Below are 21,868 nucleotides of genomic sequence, written 5' to 3' on the forward strand. Positions count from 1 at the left end.
TTTTTACCTATGTAAAAGACCTACAGTTCTAGGTTACAGTTGTTTTAAACAAAAGTAAAATAAATATTCTGTCATTTTGGGGAAAAAAATCAAACAAAAACCCCCCAAAACATTATCTTCCATTGAATGACAAGTAAACCACAATATTTACTAAGTGGCTCCAGGAAGAGCTCAACTGATACTCTCTCCAAATTAGTGATGAGCGTGGACAGATGGGTCCATATGACAAGCTCTCATTCTGTGATCGGAATCTTCAGACATAAGTCTTGAATATCCTGGCCACGTACGCTATACCACTTCTACTTATGCACACAAGTGGGGCCTATAGTCACATTTAGAGGTATAACTTGAAGTATTCTCCCCACAATTGTGTCTGATCATGATTGGGCAGCTTGGTCGGCTGTTACCGCAATGTCTGCATAACCTAAAGTTCCACCCCTGCTTACAATACTTTACTAGTTCTACTCCATTAGTGGTTCCCCAGGACTATTGTAATATATGCCCCTTTTGTCACAGTTAGACACCATCTGAGGCAAAGTTCTCCCCTTTTCTCATGGACGGTATACCACACACAGTAAAATATGCTACAAAATAAGTATTGCAATAGGGATCACATTAATCACAGGGATCATAGAAATTCTAGTGGGCAGGGCAAAGTCGTCTAGTATCATTAACAATAAAATGTGGTTTGCATGAGGGAACTAGGGATGGGAGAACTCAAATAGTAAAGTTTGAGGTTCGTACCGAACATCTAGTGTCCGTGCATGGACCCCGAACAAGGACTTCTCTCTGAAGTCCATGTTACTGTTCGGGTTTGGCAGCCCGAACATCTGGCATTTCTCACGCTGTCATCTGTGTGACTGCGCGAGAAACACCATCTCTGATCTGCGGTAAGTTTGTTAGTGCCGGTCAGAGCACTGCGGTTCCCTCACTGTCATACAGATGACAGCATGTGAGTCATCAGCTGTGACAGGTGGTAAAACGGTTACCGTTGGTCACAGGCGTTGGCTGATGAAAGTATTACTCTCATCATCCTATGCCTGGTCTCGCTCATGGCACTGAGAGCAGACGTACAATGTTGAGAGTATTCGTCCGCTAGTGGCTGTACAATAAATAAATAAACAAAATTTAAAAAATGCTCAGTGACTGCTGGAATCATGGCTTAGCAGTCGCATCATGCCACCACTCAGCCATTTAGTCGAGATATAGCTGAGTCGGCCTTTTTATGGAACAAATGGATTGTCATTGGACAAGTGAGGAATATGGTGTTTTATTATTTTTAATTTTACAATAATAAATGGGTAAAAGAGGGTGGTAAGTGTTTATTTCCAATAAAGGAGTCTGTTAATATTTCAATTAAAGGACTTTACTCTATGTATGTTTTCATTACATTTAGACTATGGCGTTTAGTAATGGGGGTGTCTTATAGCCGTCTCTCTATTACTAACCTGTAGGCTTGATGTCAGCTGACAATGCAAAGCTGATATCAACCCCACAAATATTACCCCACTTGCCACCACATCAGGACAAGTGGGAAGAGCCAGGTAATGTGCCCGAATTGACGCATCTATTAGATGCGCCATTTCTGGAGCAACTGTGGGCTCCTATTTTAAGGCTGGGGAGGGCCAATATTAAAGGCCTCTTCCCAGTCTGAGAATGCCAACCCCCAGCTGTCTGCTTTAACTTGGCTGGTTATCAAAAAATAAAAGTGACCCCACACTATTTTTATCATAATTTATTTAAACAATTTGAAATAAAATAATGCATGGGGATCCCTCTGTCAAGGGGTCCTTCTCCGGTATCACACAATCAACAGAGCAAGAGAAGAGTGAACAATCCCAAGATTATTTAGGCAAAAATACAAAAGATCCATAAACAATCCACCACACAAAGGATAAGACAGACCAGAAGCCGAATGCAGTTCAGTAAGAGGATAAAAGCCCTGGGAGATGAGAGTCCAACAATTCAGCAGACAGAGGATTACATAGTCCATATAGGCTTCTTTCTCTCTGAGGTGCTGTGATCACACCATAGTTCCACACAGGATCTGATCTGTGTCTCAACTGATATTTTAAAAGTCCCCCTCCTCATTCACAGATCAGGAGGGAGAAGGTCGCAGGAGCTCATTATTTCAACAAGCTAGTTCAATATGTCATTAGCATATTAGCAAACAGGATTATTCACTGACCCTGTGAGAAGACAATAATGCAGTACTGTGGGGGCGGATAACAGATAGCAACCACAGCCATTCATCAAATAGCAAATAACTCATCCTACAGGAGAACACCATGAAAATCAGTAAAATAGTAATACAAATATAATGATATCCACATACCATATCCCACCATCACACCCTCCAATTTTGATAACCAGCCAAGATAAAGCTGACAGCTGAGGGATGCAGCCCACATCTGTCTGCTTTAGCTTAACTGCTTATAAAAAAAAGTTTAAGTTATTTACTTAACCCCTTCACCATCTTTCTTGGGCTTTCTGATTTTGAGTTTCCGTTTTTTGCTCACCTTTTTCCCAGAGCCATAACTTTGTTAAAAAAGTGCAAATCCACAATTTTTTTTGCTGTTTTTTTTACCATGTTCACTAGATGCTAAATCTGACTTACCATTATGATTCTTCAGGTCATTACGAGTTGGTAGATACTAAACAAGTATAGGTTCTTTTTTTAGTCAAGTGGTCAAAAACAAATACAAAGTTCATAAAAAAAAAAGTTGAGATTTTCCGAGACCTGTAGTGTCACCATTTTCTGTGATCTGGGGCTGGGTGAGGGCTTATTTTTTGTGTGCCAAGCTGATGTTTTTATTGATACCATCTCGGTGCAGATACAATCTTTTGATCTAAAGTTATTGTATTTTATTGAAATGTTGTGGCGACCAAAAAAAGCGCAATGCTGGAGATTTTTTTTCTTGTTACACTGTTTACAGATCGGGTTAATTTTTTTTATATATTGATAGATTGGATGATTCTGACCCCGGCGATACCAAATACGTATTTTAAATATTTTTTAAATTGTTTTATTTTGAATGGGGCAAATGAGGGGTGATTTAAACTTTTATATATTTTTAAATATTTTTAAAAACATTTTTGTTTACTTTCTACTAGCTTCAATTGTCTCCATGGGAGACTAGAAGCTGCGATCTCCTGATCGCTTGTGTTACACACACAGCAGAGCTTCAGCCCTGCTATGTGTAGCAGAAACACCATAATCCTCACCTGTCCAACAACAATCTATTTGTCCCACGAAGAGGCCAACTCAGGTACATCTGGATTGCATGACTGAGCAGTGGCATGATGCAACCTCTCATCTGTGAATCCAGAAGACACTGAGCTCAGCCAGAGAACTCAGATACAGTGCTGAGCTCTGGTTGCTCAGTTTCTCTTGGATTCACGGCTAAGTGGTCAAATCATGCCACTGCTCAGCCATGCAATCCAGATGTAGTTGAGTTGGCCTCTTAGTTTCTACTATGCGTGAATGTGCACCTGCGGATCACCCACGGACACTGACATGCGGTGTGTCTTTCAGGACCGCAGCATGTCAATTCCTCTCCGCAACAGAAATTTAAACAATAGAATGTAATGAATGCTGAAAATCCACACGGTTCAGTGAATACATGCGGATTTACCTGCATTGAATAGAAGGCAGTGTTTTGGACAAAGCAAAAATATGCTGCCTTAAAAGTGCTGCTATATCCGGATCTTGGGCACATAGTCTTAGGGTGACTCTTTTAGTGTGTTGCTAAGATGCCTATTGTCAAACTACAGCTAACAATGCTAACCCGTGTGTATATCTTACCGGTGTTCTAGGAACTGCCTTGAATCCACGTTTGCCATATGTAATTAACGAGTGCATCAATGTATTTGTAGAGAAAGAAAAAAATGAAGTTCGATTGCCAACGTCCTTCTCAAAACCGTTTGTAATGGCGCCATTCACCCTGCAAGATAAGCCAATAACTGGAAGATGAGAAGGGCATCATTTATGGCCTCCTTGATGCATTTTTTTACATGAAACTATACCATACCTGAAGACATAGTCATGGGAATCAATCTCTTGTCCCATTCCAGATCCATTTAAAATGCCACCATTGCCCACCACGGCGCATCGAATACAAGGTGACTGCCCTCGCCAGGTGTCAAACATGTAGGCATTACCCGTAGAGTTCAGCAGATTCAGAGTTGTATTAATAACTGGTGAAATATATACAAGAACATATTAGTTAGGTGAACAGTTTCCATCAGGGTGACTATCATGACCTTGTCTGCGTTACATGGGTAGATTATTGCTTAAGGAAGTAAAGGGTCACATGAAAATGTATGATTTTGTAGTTTTAAGAATCTGGTGAGGACTTTGATAAAGAAAACTAGTGTATATGTCCATTTTGGAGCATCTTATTCACAGTTTCAGCTCTTTGTGATGCTTTAGATGTAGACAGAAAACATACGGTTTATGAAATAAGTAAGAAACTTACTCTCCCAGGTGACTCCCATCCATCCTTGAGCTCCATTATATTTCTTAAGTCTTTCATATTCTGACTTTTGAGCATGTTTCTTCCACTGCAAAACTGGTATTTTTTCCAAAAACATATCTTGGAACTCCTTGCTCTGGAGCTTATCTCTGATGCGGTTTGGACATTTCTGTGGAGATGTGAAGGTGAAGAACTCACTGATTATGTATACAGGGTTGTCCAAAGGTTTCTATATTTTTGAAGGACCATTGTTTGACACCCTTATCTTGGCCCTGGCCCCAACAATGAACTTTTTATTCTTTGAGTAGTACGCTGTTCACTGACCTGGGACAAAAGAAGGAAGAGCTTCTCATATAGAGGCTTCTAGTATGAGAAACCTTTTTTTGGCTGTGACTTAACATGGCTGATTAGGAGATGCTTGACTTGTGAATGCGAAGATTGGGTTGACAATATTGTCAGACAACATGAAACATATTCCAAAGTGGTTGTCTGTTTGTCCACTGACTTTAAAGATTTGTTTGCTGCTTCCCATCGGTATCGGTGATATCAACTAGTCATCACAGGGCCTCTTTTACCAAAAGTTGGTTGTGGTCTTTATTAAGATAAATTGTGTCCATGTAATACTATGACAAGTCCTACAAAGCTGCTGTTACCAGTCTGGCTAATAGCAGATGTTCACTTTGTCAGGAATTTACTTTAGAATCCAGGGTGGTTTTCGGTGGTCACTGTTGATTGGGTTGTGTTATTTGTGAATCTTTTGGCATGGATAGTAACATTTTTAGGGGGCACTATTTGGTATACTATGGTGGATGAGTCAATAGAATATGCTACACTTGGCTCCATTTCAACAAAAAGCCAATCTTGTCTGTGACATCTATGAAAATGGGTCATTTGAATTAAGTATATGTACAGTATTGGTCAATCCAGTATGACATCTGTTATGGCTGGTAATTCAGTACCACAATGGACATAGAAGTCAGAGCACATACAGTGATCTGACAATAACCCAAAAACATAGAACGAGCTCTGAGACGTGGGAACTCTGCTGACCGCAATCCCTAATCCTCTCCAACCATACTAGAGGCAGCCGTGGATTGCGCCTAACGCTCCCTATGCAACTCGGCACAGCCTGAGAAACTAGCTAGCCTGAAGATAGAAAATAAGCCTACCTTGCCTCAGAGAAATACCCCAAAGGAAAAGGCAGCCCCCCACATATAATGACTGTGAGTTAAGATGAAAAGACAAATGTAGAGATGAAATAGATTTAGCAAAGTGAGGCCCGACTTTCTGAACAGAGCGAGGATAGGAAAGGTAACTTTGCGGTCAACACAAAACCCTACAAACAACCACGCAAAGGGGGCAAAAAGACCCTCCGTACGGACTAACGGCACGGAGGTAAACCCTCTGCGTCCCAGAGCTTCCAGCAAGCAAGAAAAACCAAATAAACAAGCTGGACAGAAAAAACAGCAAACAAAAATAACACAAGAGCAACTTAGCTATGCAGAGCAGCAGGCCACAGGAACGATCCAGGAGGAAGCAAGTCCAATACTAGAACATTGACTGGAGGCCAGGATCAAAGCACTAGGTGGAGTTAAATAGAGCAGCACCTAACGACTTCACCACATCACCTGAGGAAGGAAACTCAGAAGCCGCAGTACCACTCTCCTCCACCAATGGAAGCTCATAGAGAGAATCAGCCGAAGTACCACTTGTGACCACAGGAGGGAGCTCTGCCACAGAATTCACAACAGACATCCCAATATGCCCTGGTACAACTTTACCCACATTCCCATGTTCTTCAACCAAGGCTTGGTGGACATTCAAATTTATCTTCCTATTGTCCTCACCCGTCCCCAGTAATAACGATGATGTAAGCCTTTACCAGTGACACAGTCAAACTCGTACACAGAACATATCTATCAGAGCTCCTAGGTTCCGCTACTGCTGAAAGTCACAGAGCCATAATAAGATTCATAAACAGCATTTTGCATGGATTCAGAGGTAGTGAGGTGTTAATAAGTTTAGTGTTAATTAATAACAAGAAAACACATCCATCAACAGCCTACTGATCTTTTTAAGAGGAAACCTGATCCATCAACAGCTTGATGATGGTTTTCAAAATAAATAAGAAAGAAATAAGATTTATAACACATTTTACATTAGATTACTTTATTACCAAAATTAATAAATGTTGGCCACTTTAATATCCAGGTGGCCATGTAGCAGTTGTACCAATGAGAAATATCAGGGTTATATATTTAGGGGCTAATGTGTAATTGATACAGGTTCTACAGATGTTATGGGAAAAGATGAGACTTATTGATGTTATCACCCATTTGACTATGGGGGTTTGTGAACCTGCACTCTCCATTCCAGAATGGAGGAAAAATCAAAACAATTAATAAATTCCTCTAAGGTTTAGGTCTTAATTTTTACTGGGAAACCATCTTTAGATGTTATTCCAAAGAAGAGGCAGCTCCTGAACCTCATAATCTCTCCCCTCCATCCCATCCATGTATCATGATTTCCCACATGCCCCTGGAGCATCCTTAAGCAAGTAAAATTCTAATCTTTTCAACCCTTCACCAACACTGACAAGCAACAACCAACTAAAATCTGATATCAAACATTGGAAAAATTAATTTGTAGCATTCACATTTCAAAAGTTTAGACTTACAGAATGGACGTGCGTGTCATCAGTCGCATAGTTATTTCCCAAGTAGTTAAAGGTTGTTGAGGGCGAACTCTTTTTGGTTGGCTCCGGTATAGGTTTTGTAGTTATTGCATTCTGTGGTTTGGTCTTAAAATTTGGTCTTTGGGTGGTCACTTGTGATTTTGCCAACTTATTTTGTAGCTTGATGGACTCATTTAGAGGTTTTGAGGTTGTTTTTGTATTTTTCCTGGTGACTGTAGATGACTCAATTGGTTTTGGTGAGGAGGTTGTGTTGGTACCCTCAGGTTGTAGAGACTCTGTAGAATGCTGTATGGTCATCTCTGGTCTTTCTTTTTTTTCTATTTCTTTAGAACCAATATAGTTTTCTATCAGGTCAATTTGTCTGTGAAAGGGGATCACACGAGGTTCAGGCAGGTTGAATACTTTCTTGAGATCAATCAAAATACTTACAAAATTCTAAAATGGGCGATTAAGTTACCCTCTAATAGTGGGTCCAAGAGTTCCCCTCTAGCCTATTGCAATAGAAGTTAAAGTCCTTTATGAACAGTCTAGACAATGGGGCCATGGGCAAACCCAGGATCAAAACTAGGGGGGGATGCCATGGTCGTTCAGGTTGTAAAATTTTAGAATGAAAAAGGTTAATGAAATGAAAATTTTAAGAAAACTATATGCAAATTGTCTCTTCAGAGAGGACTAGCACTCTAGTGCCACCTATTGGAAGTATCAATCCTAACAATCAATGTTGACTCTTTAACGAGCCTTGTCACATGACTTAGGATAAGAGCCAAGCCAGATCTCAATTTGCAGACACTGTGTTTCAGGGTACTGCCCCTCATCAGTCCAAAGTGGAGATCTGGTTTGGCTGATTGAGAGGTGTCTGAACGGGATCCAAGAAGTATCGTTTCTCCTTGCGGAGAGTGACATGTTAAGCATGTCAAGGTGAGGAGACTTAAAGCCACAATGCTCCTCATGACATTGACTGTTAGGATTGCTACTTCCAATAGGTGGCACTAGAGTTCTAGTCTTCTTCCTCTCTGAAGAGACAATTTGCATATTTCGGTGATCGCTCCACATCTCGGCACTGTAGGACCTGGCACAGAACCTTAAACAGCACCATGTGACTGGGCGACATCACCAGTCACATGGTGCTCCCGGGTCCTAGAACCCATGCTCGCTGCGGCCCAGGCATGGGATCAAAAGTCACCGGTGGTCCCAGGGGGAGCGCTGCGAGGTAACTATAAAGCGCAGGAATAATAATAATATATTTTTTTACTTATAGCCAGGGGTGAACCTAGCCACACCGCTGCCTGAGGTAAACATCAAAACGACGCCCCCCCCCCCCACAAACACATATACATCACCCCATAGGGCTCCCATCTTATATACAGTCCCCCCATGCATTACATGAGTGATAACTATTGTACATTCTACAATAGGTCATAAATCAGACAGTATAGTCCTCCATACAGTATTCTGGGCACCACATAGCACTTTATACAGAATAACATGCCTCATATATTGCTCCATACAGAATAATGAGCCCCATATTTTGCTCCATACAGTATAATGAGCCCCATATATTGCTCCATACAGTATTATGGGCACCACATCGTCCGCCATACGGTATTGTGGGCACCGCATAGCGCTCCATACAGAATAACATGCCCCATATATTGCTCCATACAGAATAATGAGCCCCATATATTGCTCCACACAGTATTTTGGATACCATATTTTGCTCCATACAGTATAATGAGCCCCATATATTACTCCATACAGAATAATGAGCCCCATATCTTGCTCCGTACAGAATAATAAGCCACATATATTGCTACATACATTATTATGGGCACCACATAGCACTCCATACAGAATAACATGCCCCATATATTGCTCCATACAGAATAAAGATTCCCATATTTTGCTCCATGCAGTATAATGTTCCCAATATAATAACTCCATACAGTATAATGAGCCCCATACCAGTATATACATCATCACCAGCCCCAGCGCACTGAGCCCAGCACCTGTATATACATCATCACCAGCCCCAGCCCACTGAACCCAGCACCATATATCATCACCAGCCCCAGCCCACTGAGCCCAGCACCACCTGTATATACATCAGCCCAGCCACAGCCAGCCCCCAGCCCCTGTAAATACATCAGCCCAAGCCCCCAGCACCTGTATATACATCAGACCAGCCAGCCCCCAGCCCCTGTATATACAATACATCAGCCCAGCCACAGCTATCCCCTCTATATACATCAGCCCAGCCCCAGGCCCCAGCTCAGCACCTGTAGTGATTGCCTCAGGAGCGAGTGATTACTAGGAGCTCCTCCGGATGCCTAAAACCTGATCCTGATACGTTCAGCGGTGCGCTGCAACCAGAGGGAGACGGGAAGAGCAGAGCGCTCTCTCTCTGCCCACAAAGAACATCCTGCCGTTCAACGTCAGGCGTTCTTAACCCCTATGTGCAGGGCACTCGGGCCACTGACTCACTGATGCTCGCACCTATAAAGCCGCCGTACCCAAAGACGTAAAGGGCCGGCGGCAGGAAAAACAGGTGGCCAGGCCTCATCATGATAGGTGCGTGACGCACCCCTGCTTCTAGGGGAAGCAGCTGCCCCCCCTGCCCCACGGTGGGTACGCCCATGAATGGGGCAGTCAACTCTCTAGATACATTTTTCTTAAATTTAGGGTGGGTTTGTGTTTTTACATCTCAGTCAATCTGAATAGGGAGATCTTCAGTAAAGAAAAAAAAAAGCATGGAAGAAGGGCTGAGAAAAAGCCTGAGCTTCTGATTTTACAAGAGGTAGATTTTAGATCATTATAAAAAGTGCCATTTAATGTATCATACACATTAGATGACTGTCAGCCAAACCCACCAATTTCGGTGGAAGGAGAGGGCAGTTGGACTTTCTCTTCTCTCCAAGTGAAAACGCATGAACACTCAGCGAAACGTAGAGTTTATCTGTATGAGGTAGATGGGAAAGATAGCTGTCTGCCAAACGAATATGGAATGATTTGCCCAACAACTATCTCATGTGCATGACCAGCTTTAATCCAGAGGAGCTAGTGTTTAAGTCAATAAGTGTATTAGAACTAACAATTTTGAATCAGAATTGTGTAATGCCTAAATTGCCTGCAAGAGTGCTGTAGGGGATATGAAAACTTGCCGCCAGGTCATAATTAACTCTTTTTTGCAACATGTTCAACCTCATGGATCTGTCACTCATCAGTCAGATAAGTGTATGGAATGAATTAGACAATATTATGTTGACTCTGAGGTCATATGCCTAGATATACGATAACTGACATGTGTTTTCAGTTGTAGACAGCAGCCTCAACCATTTCTGGAAATCCCACTTGTTTATCCTCATTATATCTACTCAGCAGGTTTACTTCGATGGAAATGCAAATGCTCACGGTCCAGTGTGTAGTTCAGTACGATAAAATTACACTGTATTCCTTAGATGCTAATCGGTAAAAGTTCACCAGCCCTACCCATGTTGATCTGTATCCCTGCTTCATTATTACACCATACATTCCCATCAGCTGCAATATTTTGTCAAGATGCATCAGCGGTTAAATTCTTAATTTACTCCCTCTTTATTTATATTCAGAGCTCTAATCATAATTCTTCAGTGCTCAAATCTAACAACACCCACTGCTTGTTCAGGGTCTGTCACACCACACACCGTGCAATCATCTGATGGAAGAAAAACTAGCAGCCCCCTGGATTAAAAGAGCTGAGAAAAATTATAAAATATTTATAGGAATCCCTTGTGACGCCTGGCCACAGTTGGCATTTTAAAGAGTTTTTTTTTGCACACAAAAAGTCTGCTTTTTACAAAGCTAAAAATTGTAAGAGTTGTATGGATCCCCCACCCTTAATATGGACTGTAGCCATCAGAAGCCCCCACTGTTCACAGATGTTCCAGACCTTTGCTGGTATGACCGGTGTGGTGGAGATACCCAGCGCTTCCACTAGGAATCTCGGGGCCCCATACTGGCAACATTTTCGAGGCCTGCTCGAGACTCTGCCTGTTATGAAAAGGTGATTCAGAACCACAATGGACCTAGTGGTTAAGAGCACACAAAGTGACCTGATAGTTACTAATATAGGACGAGCTCTGAGACGTGGGAACTCTGCTGACCACAATCCCTAATCCTATCATACCACACTAGAGGTAGCCGTGGATTGCGCCTAACGCTCCCTATGCAACAGCCTGAGAAACTAGCTAGCCCTGAAGATAGAAAAATAAGCCTACCTTGCCTCAGAGAAATTCCCCAAAGGAAAAGGCAGCCCCCCACATATAATGACTGTGAGTTAAGATGAAAATACAAACACAGAGATGAAATAGATTATAGCAAAGTGAGGCCCGACTTACTGAATAGACCGAGGATAGGAAAGATAGCTTTGCGGACAGCACAAAAACCTACAAACAACCACGCAGAGGGGCAAAAAGACCCTCCGCACCAACTAACGGTACGGAGGTGCTCCCTCTGCGTCTCAGAGCTTCCAGCAAGCAAGAAAAACCAATAAAGCAAGCTGGACAGAAAATATAGCAAACCAAAGTAACACAAGCAAAACTTAGCTTATGCAGAGCAGACAGGCCACAAGAACGATCCAGGAGAAAGCAAGACCAATACTGGAACATTGACTGGAGGCCAGGAACAAAGAACTAGGTGGAGTTAAATAGAGCAGCCCCTAACGACTTAACCTCATCACCTGAGGAAGGAAACTCAGAAGCCGCAGCCCCACTCACATCCACCAGAGGAAGCTCATAGACAGAACCAGCCAAAGTACCACTCTCGACCACAGGAGGGAGCTTGACCACAGAATTCACAACAGTACCCCCCCCCTTGAGGAGGGGTCACCGAACCCTCACCAGAGCCCCCAGGCCGACCAGGATGAGCCAAATGAAAGGCACGAACCAGATCGGCAGCATGAACATCAGAGGCAAAGACCCAGGAATTATCTTCCTGACCATAACCCTTCCACTTAACCAGGTACTGGAGTTTCCGTCTCGAAACACGAGAATCCAAAATCTTCTCCACTATATACTCCAATTCCCCCTCAACCAAAACCGGGGCAGGAGGATCAACGGATCGAACCACAGGTGCCACGTATCTCCGCAACAATGACCTATGGAATACGTTATGGATGGAAAAAGAAGCTGGAAGGGTCAAACGAAAAGACACAGGATTAAGAAACTCAGAAATCCTATACGGACCAATGAAACGAGGCTTAAACTTAGGAGAGGAAACTTTCATAGGAATATAACGAGATGACAACCAAACCAAATCCCCAACACGAAGTCGGGGACCCACACAGCGCCTGCGGTTAGCAAAACGTTGAGCCTTCTCCTGAGACAATGTCAAATTGTCCACCACATGAGTCCAAATCTGCTGCAACCTATCCACCACAGTATCCACACCAGGACAGTCGGAAGACTCAACCTGCCCTGAAGAGAAACGAGGATGGAAACCAGAATTGCAGAAAAACGGCGAAACCAAAGTAGCCGAGCTGGCCCGATTATTAAGGGCGAACTCAGCCAAAGGCAAAAAGGACACCCAATCATCCTGATCGGCAGAAACAAAACATCTCAGATATGTTTCCAAGGTCTGATTGGTTCGTTCAGTCTGGCCATTTGTCTGAGGATGGAAAGCCGAGGAAAAAGACAAATCAATGCTCATCACTACACCTGTGTCCTGAACCACCCAAATTTCTAGGGGAAAAGAAAGACAAAACACAGTGCAGAGAAAAAAAAATGGTCTCAGAACTTCTCTTTTCCTCTATTGAGAAGCATTAGTACTTTGGGCCTCCAGTACTGTTATGAACAGGTGATTCAGAACCACAATGGACCTAGTGGTTAAGAGCACACAAAGTGACCTGATAGTTACTAACATAGGACGACCTCTGAGACGTGGGAACTCTGCTGACCGCAATCCCTAATCCTATCATACCACACTAGAGGTAGCCGTGGATTGCGCCTAACGCTCCCTATGCAACTCGGCACAGCCTGAGAAACTAGCTAGCCCTGAAGATAGAAAAATAAGCCTACCTTGCCTCAGAGAAATTCCCCAAAGGAAAAGGCAGCCCCCCACATATAATGACTGTGAGTTAAGATGAAAATACAAACACAGAGATGAAATAGATTATAGCAAAGTGAGGCCCAACTTACTGAATAGACCGAGGATAGGAAAGATAGCTTTGCGGACAGCACAAAAACCTACAAACAACCACGCAGAAGGGCAAAAAGACCCTCCGCACCGACTAACGGTACGGAGGTGCTCCCTCTGCGTCTCAGAGCTTCCAGCAAGCAAGAAAAACCAATAAAGCAAGCTGGACAGAAAATATAGCAAACAAAAGTAACACAAGCAAAACTTAGCTTATGCAGAGCAGACAGGCCACAAGAACGATCCAGGAGAAAGCAAGACCAATACTGGAACATTGACTGGAGGCCAGGAACAAAGAACTAGGTGGAGTTAAATAGAGCAGCCCCTAACGACTTAACCTCGTCACCTGAGGAAGGAAACTCAGAAGCCGCAGCCCCACTCACATCCACCAGAGGAAGCTCATAGACAGAACCAGCCGAAGTACCACTCATGACCACAGGAGGGAGCTTGACCACAGAATTCACAACATCTGTCCAGGTGCCACCCCAGCCCCGCCTCCACCCCTTGAACTGTCCACTAGGGTTGAGCGAAACAGATCGGTTATTTTCATAAGTCGCCGACTTTTGGCAAAGTCGGGTTTAATGAAATCCGATCCAATCCCAGCGTGGGATCGGCCATGCGGTACGCGACCTTCGCGCCAAAGTCGCATTTCATTTGACGCGTTCAGCGCCATTTCTCAGCCAATGAAGGAGGACGCAGAGTGTGGGCAGCATGATGACATAGTTCTCGGTCCCCACCATCTTAGAGAAGGGCATGGCAGTGATTGGCTTGCTTTCTGCGGTGTCACAGGGGCTATAAAGGGGCGTGCACGCCGACCGCCATCTTACTGCTGCTGATCTGAGCATAGGGAGAGGTTGCTGCCACTTCGTCAGAAGCAAGGATAGCGTTAGGCAGGGAATATAAACCCCCAAACCGCTTGTGCTGTAACGATTTCCACTGTCCAACGCCACCTTTTCCTTGCAGGGACAGTGGAGGCTAGATTTCTGTGCATTAGCTCTGTAGCTTATTAGGCTGCCTTTTAAGGCTCCCTGATAGCTGCATTGCTGTTTGTACGCCGCTGTGCAAACCAACTGCTTTTTTCAAAGCACAAATCCTGTTGCGCCTTCCTTTCTGCACAGCTATCTTGTTTGTTTGTCCACACTTTTGTGTGCAGCAGTCCTTTTTATTGCTGTCTGCCATACTTTTCTGAGATTACTATAGGGAGATAGTAATTGTAGTACAGTCCCTTTTTTTATTTTTATTTTTTTTTATATATCTTCAAGCCACTTTCTGCCCCTGAAACTGTGTAGTGTGAAACAGTGGGCCTGTATTTTTCTGCACTGTCCCACACCTAAAAAGGGAGATTTATATTGCCAATCAGTGCATCTGTGCCAGTCCAGTCTGTGGTATCTGTCTGTCAGTCATTTTCTGCCACAGAAACTATACTGTAAAACAGTGGGCCAGATATATTCACTAGTCTTCCATATAAAAACAAAAAGGGGAGATTAATATTGGCAAATCTGTGCATCTGTGCCAGTCCAGTCTGTGGTATCTACAATCGAAGTATAAAAAGGACAGCGCCACACCAGGAAGTGACAGACAGTAACCTTCTTTATTCTGCCTCCTGCGGCGACGTTTCGGTCCGTGGACTTTTTTCATGCACAGTACAATCCCAATTCAACCACCATTTTATACCATTAGACACACCCACATGTTAACCCACAACCAATGGGAGTGCCCTGACATCATAGAAAAAACAACAATATTACAAACATTATACAAAACAATAAAAACAGTATACAATGCGAAACAACCCGTAACCAACCTCCCCATAAACAGGAAAATTCCCCCTTGATCGCTCTCCATATCATTAAACACTCCATAGATCACATATAAACACTCCCGGCTACATAGATGTAAACATACCACCCCATCCAATAGAAGACATGCATCGGTGGTTGCCATGGCTCCATAGGTGTGCCCAGGGTAAGCTCTGCTCAATCAGAAAACAGCTCCGGCCACATGTGACCGCACCATACCTGACATGCAGCGCCCATCCCCGCACAGACTCACGGGCCCCACCACCATTGCGCATGTCCTAACGGCAGATCCACCCACCAACATCCCACTCCAGGGCTTCTACCCAGGTGTATAAATTGGAGTTGGACAATATGATTGATGAGGCGCTACATGATGGCCTCATAGATACCAAATTGGCTAAATATCTCAGGGTAGACCACCCGGCGGTTCCTGTCCTGTACACCCTCCCTAAAATTCATAAGGATTTACAGAGGCCCACTGGTCGCCCGATTGTGTCGGGCAGGGGGTCTCTATGCAACAAGGCGGCGATCTTTTTGGATCGATTGTTGAGGAAATTTGCCACTTTGGCACCCTCCTATGTGAGGGATACCAGTGACTTTATCAGATCCTTGGAGGGTGTGCAGGTCAGTGATTCCACCTGGTTGGTCTCCTTTGATGTTACATCCCTATATACGTCTATAGAACACACCAGGGGTTTATCTGCTGTCGGTGTGGCGCTTGCCGGCTCCGATATGGCTCCGGAGTGTGCACGGTTCGCCCTGGCACTGCTGGAGTTCTTCCTTGGGAGGAATTTTTTTCTCTTTGGGGATGAGTTCTATTTGCAGCGCCGCGGGACAGCCATGGGGTCCAATGTGGCCCCTACATATGCTAATATCTATATGGCTGTCCTGGAGGGCGAACATGTGTACAGCTCGCCGCTCTGGGGCCGTGTTAGGGGCTGGCGGCGCTACATTGACGATATTTTCCTGATATGGGATGGTGATTGAAATGAACTTGAACAGTTCCATTGCTATTTGAATGGTATATACCCTGGGTTGGGCTTCACTATGGACTGTTCACAGTCCAAGATGCAATTTCTGGACATTTGTGTCTATAAGTCTGATGGTCTCCTACATACCGATTTATTTGTTAAACATATGGACAGGAATAATTTATTGCACTTCTCCAGTGAACATCCATGCCGTATGGTGGAGTCCCTGCCGTGGAGCCAGTTATTTCGGGTGAGAAGAATTGTTTCAAATGATACTCTAGTGGATAAAAGACTGAATGAGATGTGCCTCAAATTCCTTGCAAGAGGGTATCCTGGGACTGATTTGGCTGGGTTTAAGGCTAGAGCTTTATCTAAAGAACGTGTTGAACTCCTTGATCCCAGGGTGAGAGCTCTAACGGATAAGAGGATTCCGTTCGTTACGGCGTACAATGGTCTTAGTAACCAAATTTCAGGTGTTATAAGAAGACACTGGCCACTATTGAGTCGTGGTCATACCAACATTCAGGAGTTCAAATTCCCTCCGTTGCTCTCCTATAGGAGAAATAGAAATCTAAAGGATGAGTTGGTGCTGTCAGATATTGGCAGCTCGAAAAGGGAGTTACAGACCACTTTTGGTCGTCCGAGCCTGGGTAAATTTCCATGTTTGAATTGTGCGTGTTGTAATAACATGGTGAAGGGGGCTTCTTTTTATCACCCCCATACGGATAGGAAGTATGAGATACGGAAACGCTATACCTGTAGAAGTAGTTTTGCGGTCTATGTTCTGAGCTATCCATGTGGCCTCTACTATGTAGGGGAGACTACAATGGAGGTCAGGGCTAGGATCAGCAAACATAAAAGCACTATAAGAACTCTACGTGTTGAACTTTCGGTACCTAGGCACTTCCATGATATGGGTCAATCAGCTTAGATATAGAATTATAGATGATGTTCCTGTGCTCAGACGTGGTGGGGATCGGGTTTCTCTCTTGAAAAAGAAAGAGTTAAAATGGATATTTGAACTCGATACGTTATCTCCGAGGGGCATGAATATTGAGTACCAGCAGAGTATTTTTCTCTAGCATCCTTTGGGTTAATTGTGGTTCCTCATTGGTGTATTGTTTTTAACCACTGTTTTTATTATTGTATGCGATATGTGATTCAATATTTCCCATAACTGCATTTCTCCATCTCCCCATACTATATGTGGTAGCGGGTATGCCCACACCTCTCTATGATAAGAGGTATGCTATTGTGAATATGTGCAAATGGCCACTCTAGGCTGAATGTGCCTGCCCTTGGCAGATTGCAAATGCTAAGCAACTTGAGGCTGGGCTAGTACCAGTATGGGAGATGGGCTGGGAATCCCTGGTACTAATTGTCCCCTGTTCAAATGTAAACTCTCTATGACCCTTTGGGGTGAGTTAGTGTTTTTTGTTAGAATAGGAGTTTAATTAAATATTTTGTATGTACTATACCTATGGTCAATTGTAATAGGCTTCGCTATCCATATGGTGACCCATAGCGCTGTATATGTGAGGACTATGCACATTATGCGATCGGAACAGGTCTCTCTTTTCTAATCTATCATTACAGGGTCCAAGGATTAAGAGGATGCCTTTGAGTACCTTGTTTATTAGTATATCCGGCAACATACCTACTCTATCCATTTGACATTTATGGTCGGCATTTACATATGGCCCTGGTGGCGTTACTCCTCTGCAATTGCACATGGATTATGGACCTTACATGGACGCGCTATGATATGTGCACTACTACATCCTGAAGAGACATGGAGAGGATTTTTTTTTTATATATATACAGCTGGACTATAGCGGTTACGCCGCGGACATGCGCACTGAAGTGCCTATTGGAGACTATGCTGTGCGGCTGCCATGTACGGTCATGCGCAGTGGGGGAGGTTACCCGGACCTGCGCAGTACTGGGCGTTGGGAATATAGCGCTCATAAGTGGACTCCGTTGATGCACACAGAAGCCCTGGAGTGGGATGTTGGTGGGTGGATCTGCCGTTAGGACATGCGCAATGATGGTGGGGCCCGTGAGTCTGTGCGGGGATGGGCGCTGCATGTCAGGTACGGTGCGGTCACATGTGGCCGGCGCTGTTTTCTGATTGAGCAAAGCTTACCCCGGGCACACCTATGGAGCCATGGCAACCACCGATGCATGTCTTATATTGGATGGGATGGTATGTTTACATCTATGTAGCCGGGAGTGTTTATATGTGATCTATGGAGTGTTTAATGATATGGAGAGCGATCAAGGGGGATTTTCCTGTATATGGGGAGGTTGGTTACGGGTTGTTTCGCATTGTATACTGTTTTTATTGTTTTGTATAATGTTTGTAATATTGTTGTTTTTTCTATGATGTCAGGGCACTCCCATTGGTTGTGGGTTAACCATGTGTCTAATGGTATAAAATGGTGGTTGAATTGGGATTGTACTGTGCTTGAAAAAGGTCCACGGACCGAAACGTCGCCGCAGGAGGCAGAATAAAGAAGGTTACTGTCTGTCACTTCCTGGTGTGGCGCTGTCCTTTTTATACTTCGATTGTGGACTCTCTTGCTGGGACCGACCCCCTGGTGTGGACGAGCGCCCTGATGTCCATGGAGACGGTGTCAGTATTGGGTGCGGTCTAACACATTTGTCAGTCTGTGGTATCTGTCTGTCATTTTCTGCCACAGAAACAATACTGTAAAAAAGTGGGCCAGATTTATTCACTAGTCTTCCATATAAAAACAAAAAGGGGAGATTAATATTGGCAAATCTGTGCATCTGTGCCAGTCCAGTCTGTGGTATCTGTCAGTCATTTTCTGCCCCAGAAACTATACTGTAAAACGGTGGGCCAGATTTATTCACTAGTCTTCCATATAAAAACAAAAAGGGGAGATTAACATTGGCAAATCTGTGCATCTGTGCCAGTTCAGTCTGTGGTATCTGTCTGTCATTTTCTGCCACAGAAACAATACTGTAAAACAGTGGGCCAGATTTATTCACTAGTCTCCCATTAAAAAAAAAGAAGGGGAGATTAATATTGGCAAATCTGTGCATCTGTGCCAGTCCAGTCTGTGTTATCTGTCAGTCATTTTCTGCCACAGAAACAATACTGTAAAACAGTGGGCCAGTGTTATGAAGGCAATCCAGTGACACAGTGTGCCAGCAATCAGAGCACATACAGTGATCTGACAATAACCCAAAAACAATAGAACGAGCTCTGAGACTTGGAATCTCTGTAGACCGCAATACCTGAACCTATCCTAAACACAACTAAAGGCAGCTGTGGATTGCGCCTGAGACTACCTATGCAACTCGGCACAGCCTGAGGAGCTGACTAGCCTGAAGATAGAAAAACAAGCCTGACTTGCCTCAGAGAAATACCCCAAAGGAAAAGGCAGCCCCCCACATATAATGACTGTTAGCAAGATGAAAAGACAAACGTAGGGATGAAATAGATTCAGCAAAGTGAGGCCCGATATTCTAGATAGAGTGAGGATAGCAAAGAGAACTATGCAGTCTACAAAAAAAACCCTAAAGCAAAAAAACCACGCAAAGGGGGCAAAAAGACCCACCGTGCCGAACTAACGGCACGGCGGTACACCCTTTGCGTCTCAGAGCTTCCAGCAAAACGAATTGACAAGCTGGACAGAAAAAGTAGCAACAAAAGCAAAGAAGCACTTATCTAAGCAGAGCAGCAGGCCACAGGAAAGATCCAGAAGCTCAGATCCAACACTGGAACATTGACAAGGAGCAAGGAAGACAGAATCAGGCAGAGTTAAATAACAAAGCAGCCAACGAGCTCACCAGAACACCTGAGGGAGGAAGCTCAGAAGCTGCAGTACCACTTGTGACCACAGGAGTGAATTCAGCCACAGAATTCACAACAGGCCAGATTTATTCACTAGTCTTCCATATAAAAACTAAAAGGGGAGATTAATATTGGCAAATCTGTGCATCTGTGCCAGTCCAGTCTGTGGTATCTGTCTGTCATTTTCTGCCACATAAACAATACTGTAAAACAGTGGGCCAAATTTATTCACTAGTCTCCCATCACAAAAAAAGAAGGGGAGATTAATATTGGCAAATCTGTGCATATGTGCCAGACCAGTTTGTGTTATCTGTCAGTCATTTTCTGCCACAGAAACAAAACTGTAAAACAGTGGGCCAGATTTATTCACTAGTCTCCCATAAAAAAAAGAAGGGGAGATTAATAATGGCAAATCTGTGCATCTGTGCCAGTCCAGTCTGTGGTATCTGTCTGTAAGTCATTCTCTGCCACAGAAACAATACTGTAAAACAGTGGGCCAGATTTATTCACTAGTCTTCCATATAAAAACAAAAAGGGGAGATTAATATTGGCAAATCTGTGCATCTGTGCCAGTCCAGTCTGTGGTATCTGTCAGTCATTTTCTGCCCCAGAAACTATACTGTAAAACGGTGGGCCAGATTTATTCACTAGTCTTCCATATAAAAACAAAAAGGGGAGATTAACATTGGCAAATCTGTGCATCTGTGCCAGTTCAGTCTGTGGTATCTGTCTGTCATTTTCTGCCACAGAAACAATACTGTAAAACAGTGGGCCAGATTTATTCACTAGTCTCCCATTAAAAAAAAAGAAGGGGAGATTAATATTGGCAAATCTGTGCATCTGTACCAGTCCAGTCTGTGTTATCTGTCAGTCATTTTCTGCCACAGAAACAATACTGTAAAACAGTGGGCCAGTGTTATGAAGGCAATCCAGTGACACAGTGTGCCAGCAATCAGAGCACATACAGTGATCTGACAATAACCCAAAAACAATAGAACGAGCTCTGAGACGTGGAATCTCTGTAGACCGCAATACCTGAACCTATCCTAAACACAGCTAAAGGCAGCTGTGGATTGCGCCTGACACTACCTATGCAACTCGGCACAGCCTGAGGAGCTGACTAGCCTGAAGATAGAAAAACAAGCCTGACTTGCCCCAGAGAAATACCCCAAAGGAAAAGGCAGCCCCCCACATATAATGACTGTTAGCAAGATGAAAAGACAAACGTAGGGATGAAATAGATTCAGCAAAGTGAGGCCCGATATTCTAGATAGAGCGAGGATAGCAAAGAGAACTATGCAGTCTACAAAAAAAACCCTAAAGCAAAAAATCACGCAAAGGGGGCAAAAAGACCCACCGTGCTGAACTAACGGCACGGCGGTACACCCTTTGCGTCTCAGAGCTTCCAGCAAAACGAATTGACAAGCTGGACAGAAAAAGTAGCAACAAAAAAAAGAAGCACTTATCTAAGCAGAGCAGCAGGCCACAGGAAAGATCCAGAAGCTCAGATCCAACACTGGAACATTGACAAGGAGCAAGGAAGACAGAATCAGGCAGAGTTAAATAACAAAGCAGCCAACGAGCTCACCAGAACACCTGAGGGAGGAAGCTCAGAAGCTGCAGTACCACTTGTGACCACAGGAGTGAATTCAGCCACAGAATTCACAACAGGCCAGATTTATTCACTAGTCTTCCATATAAAAACAAAAAGGGGAGATTAATATTGGCAAATCTGTGCATCTGTGCCAGTCCAGTCTGTGGTATCTGTCTGTCATTTTCTGCCACATAAACAATACTGTAAAACAGTGGGCCAAATTTATTCACTAGTCTCCCATCACAAAAAAAGAAGGGGAGATTAATATTGGCAAATCTGTGCATATGTGCCAGACCAGTCTGTGTTATCTGTCAGTCATTTTCTGCCACAGAAACAAAACTGTAAA

General features: G+C 43.7%; 1 protein-coding gene across 1 annotated transcript in view; it reads right to left on the reverse strand.

The window, feature by feature from the left end:
- LOC138664251 (alpha-N-acetylgalactosaminide alpha-2,6-sialyltransferase 2-like) overlaps positions 1-21,868 on the reverse strand; it is a 255,203-nt gene that overhangs the window by 78,576 nt on the left and 154,759 nt on the right. Inside the window, exons 2-5 of the mRNA XM_069750778.1 lie at positions 7,153-7,531; positions 4,479-4,644; positions 4,032-4,197; positions 3,806-3,944 (exon numbers count right to left, since the gene is read on the reverse strand). Of these exons, the coding sequence (XP_069606879.1) occupies positions 3,806-3,944; positions 4,032-4,197; positions 4,479-4,644; positions 7,153-7,531 (850 nt within the window). The remainder of the gene's footprint in view (positions 1-3,805; positions 3,945-4,031; positions 4,198-4,478; positions 4,645-7,152; positions 7,532-21,868) is intronic.

The sequence above is a fragment of the Ranitomeya imitator genome, chromosome 2, assembly GCF_032444005.1.
Source record: "Ranitomeya imitator isolate aRanImi1 chromosome 2, aRanImi1.pri, whole genome shotgun sequence".
Taxonomy (NCBI): Eukaryota; Metazoa; Chordata; class Amphibia; order Anura; family Dendrobatidae; genus Ranitomeya; species Ranitomeya imitator.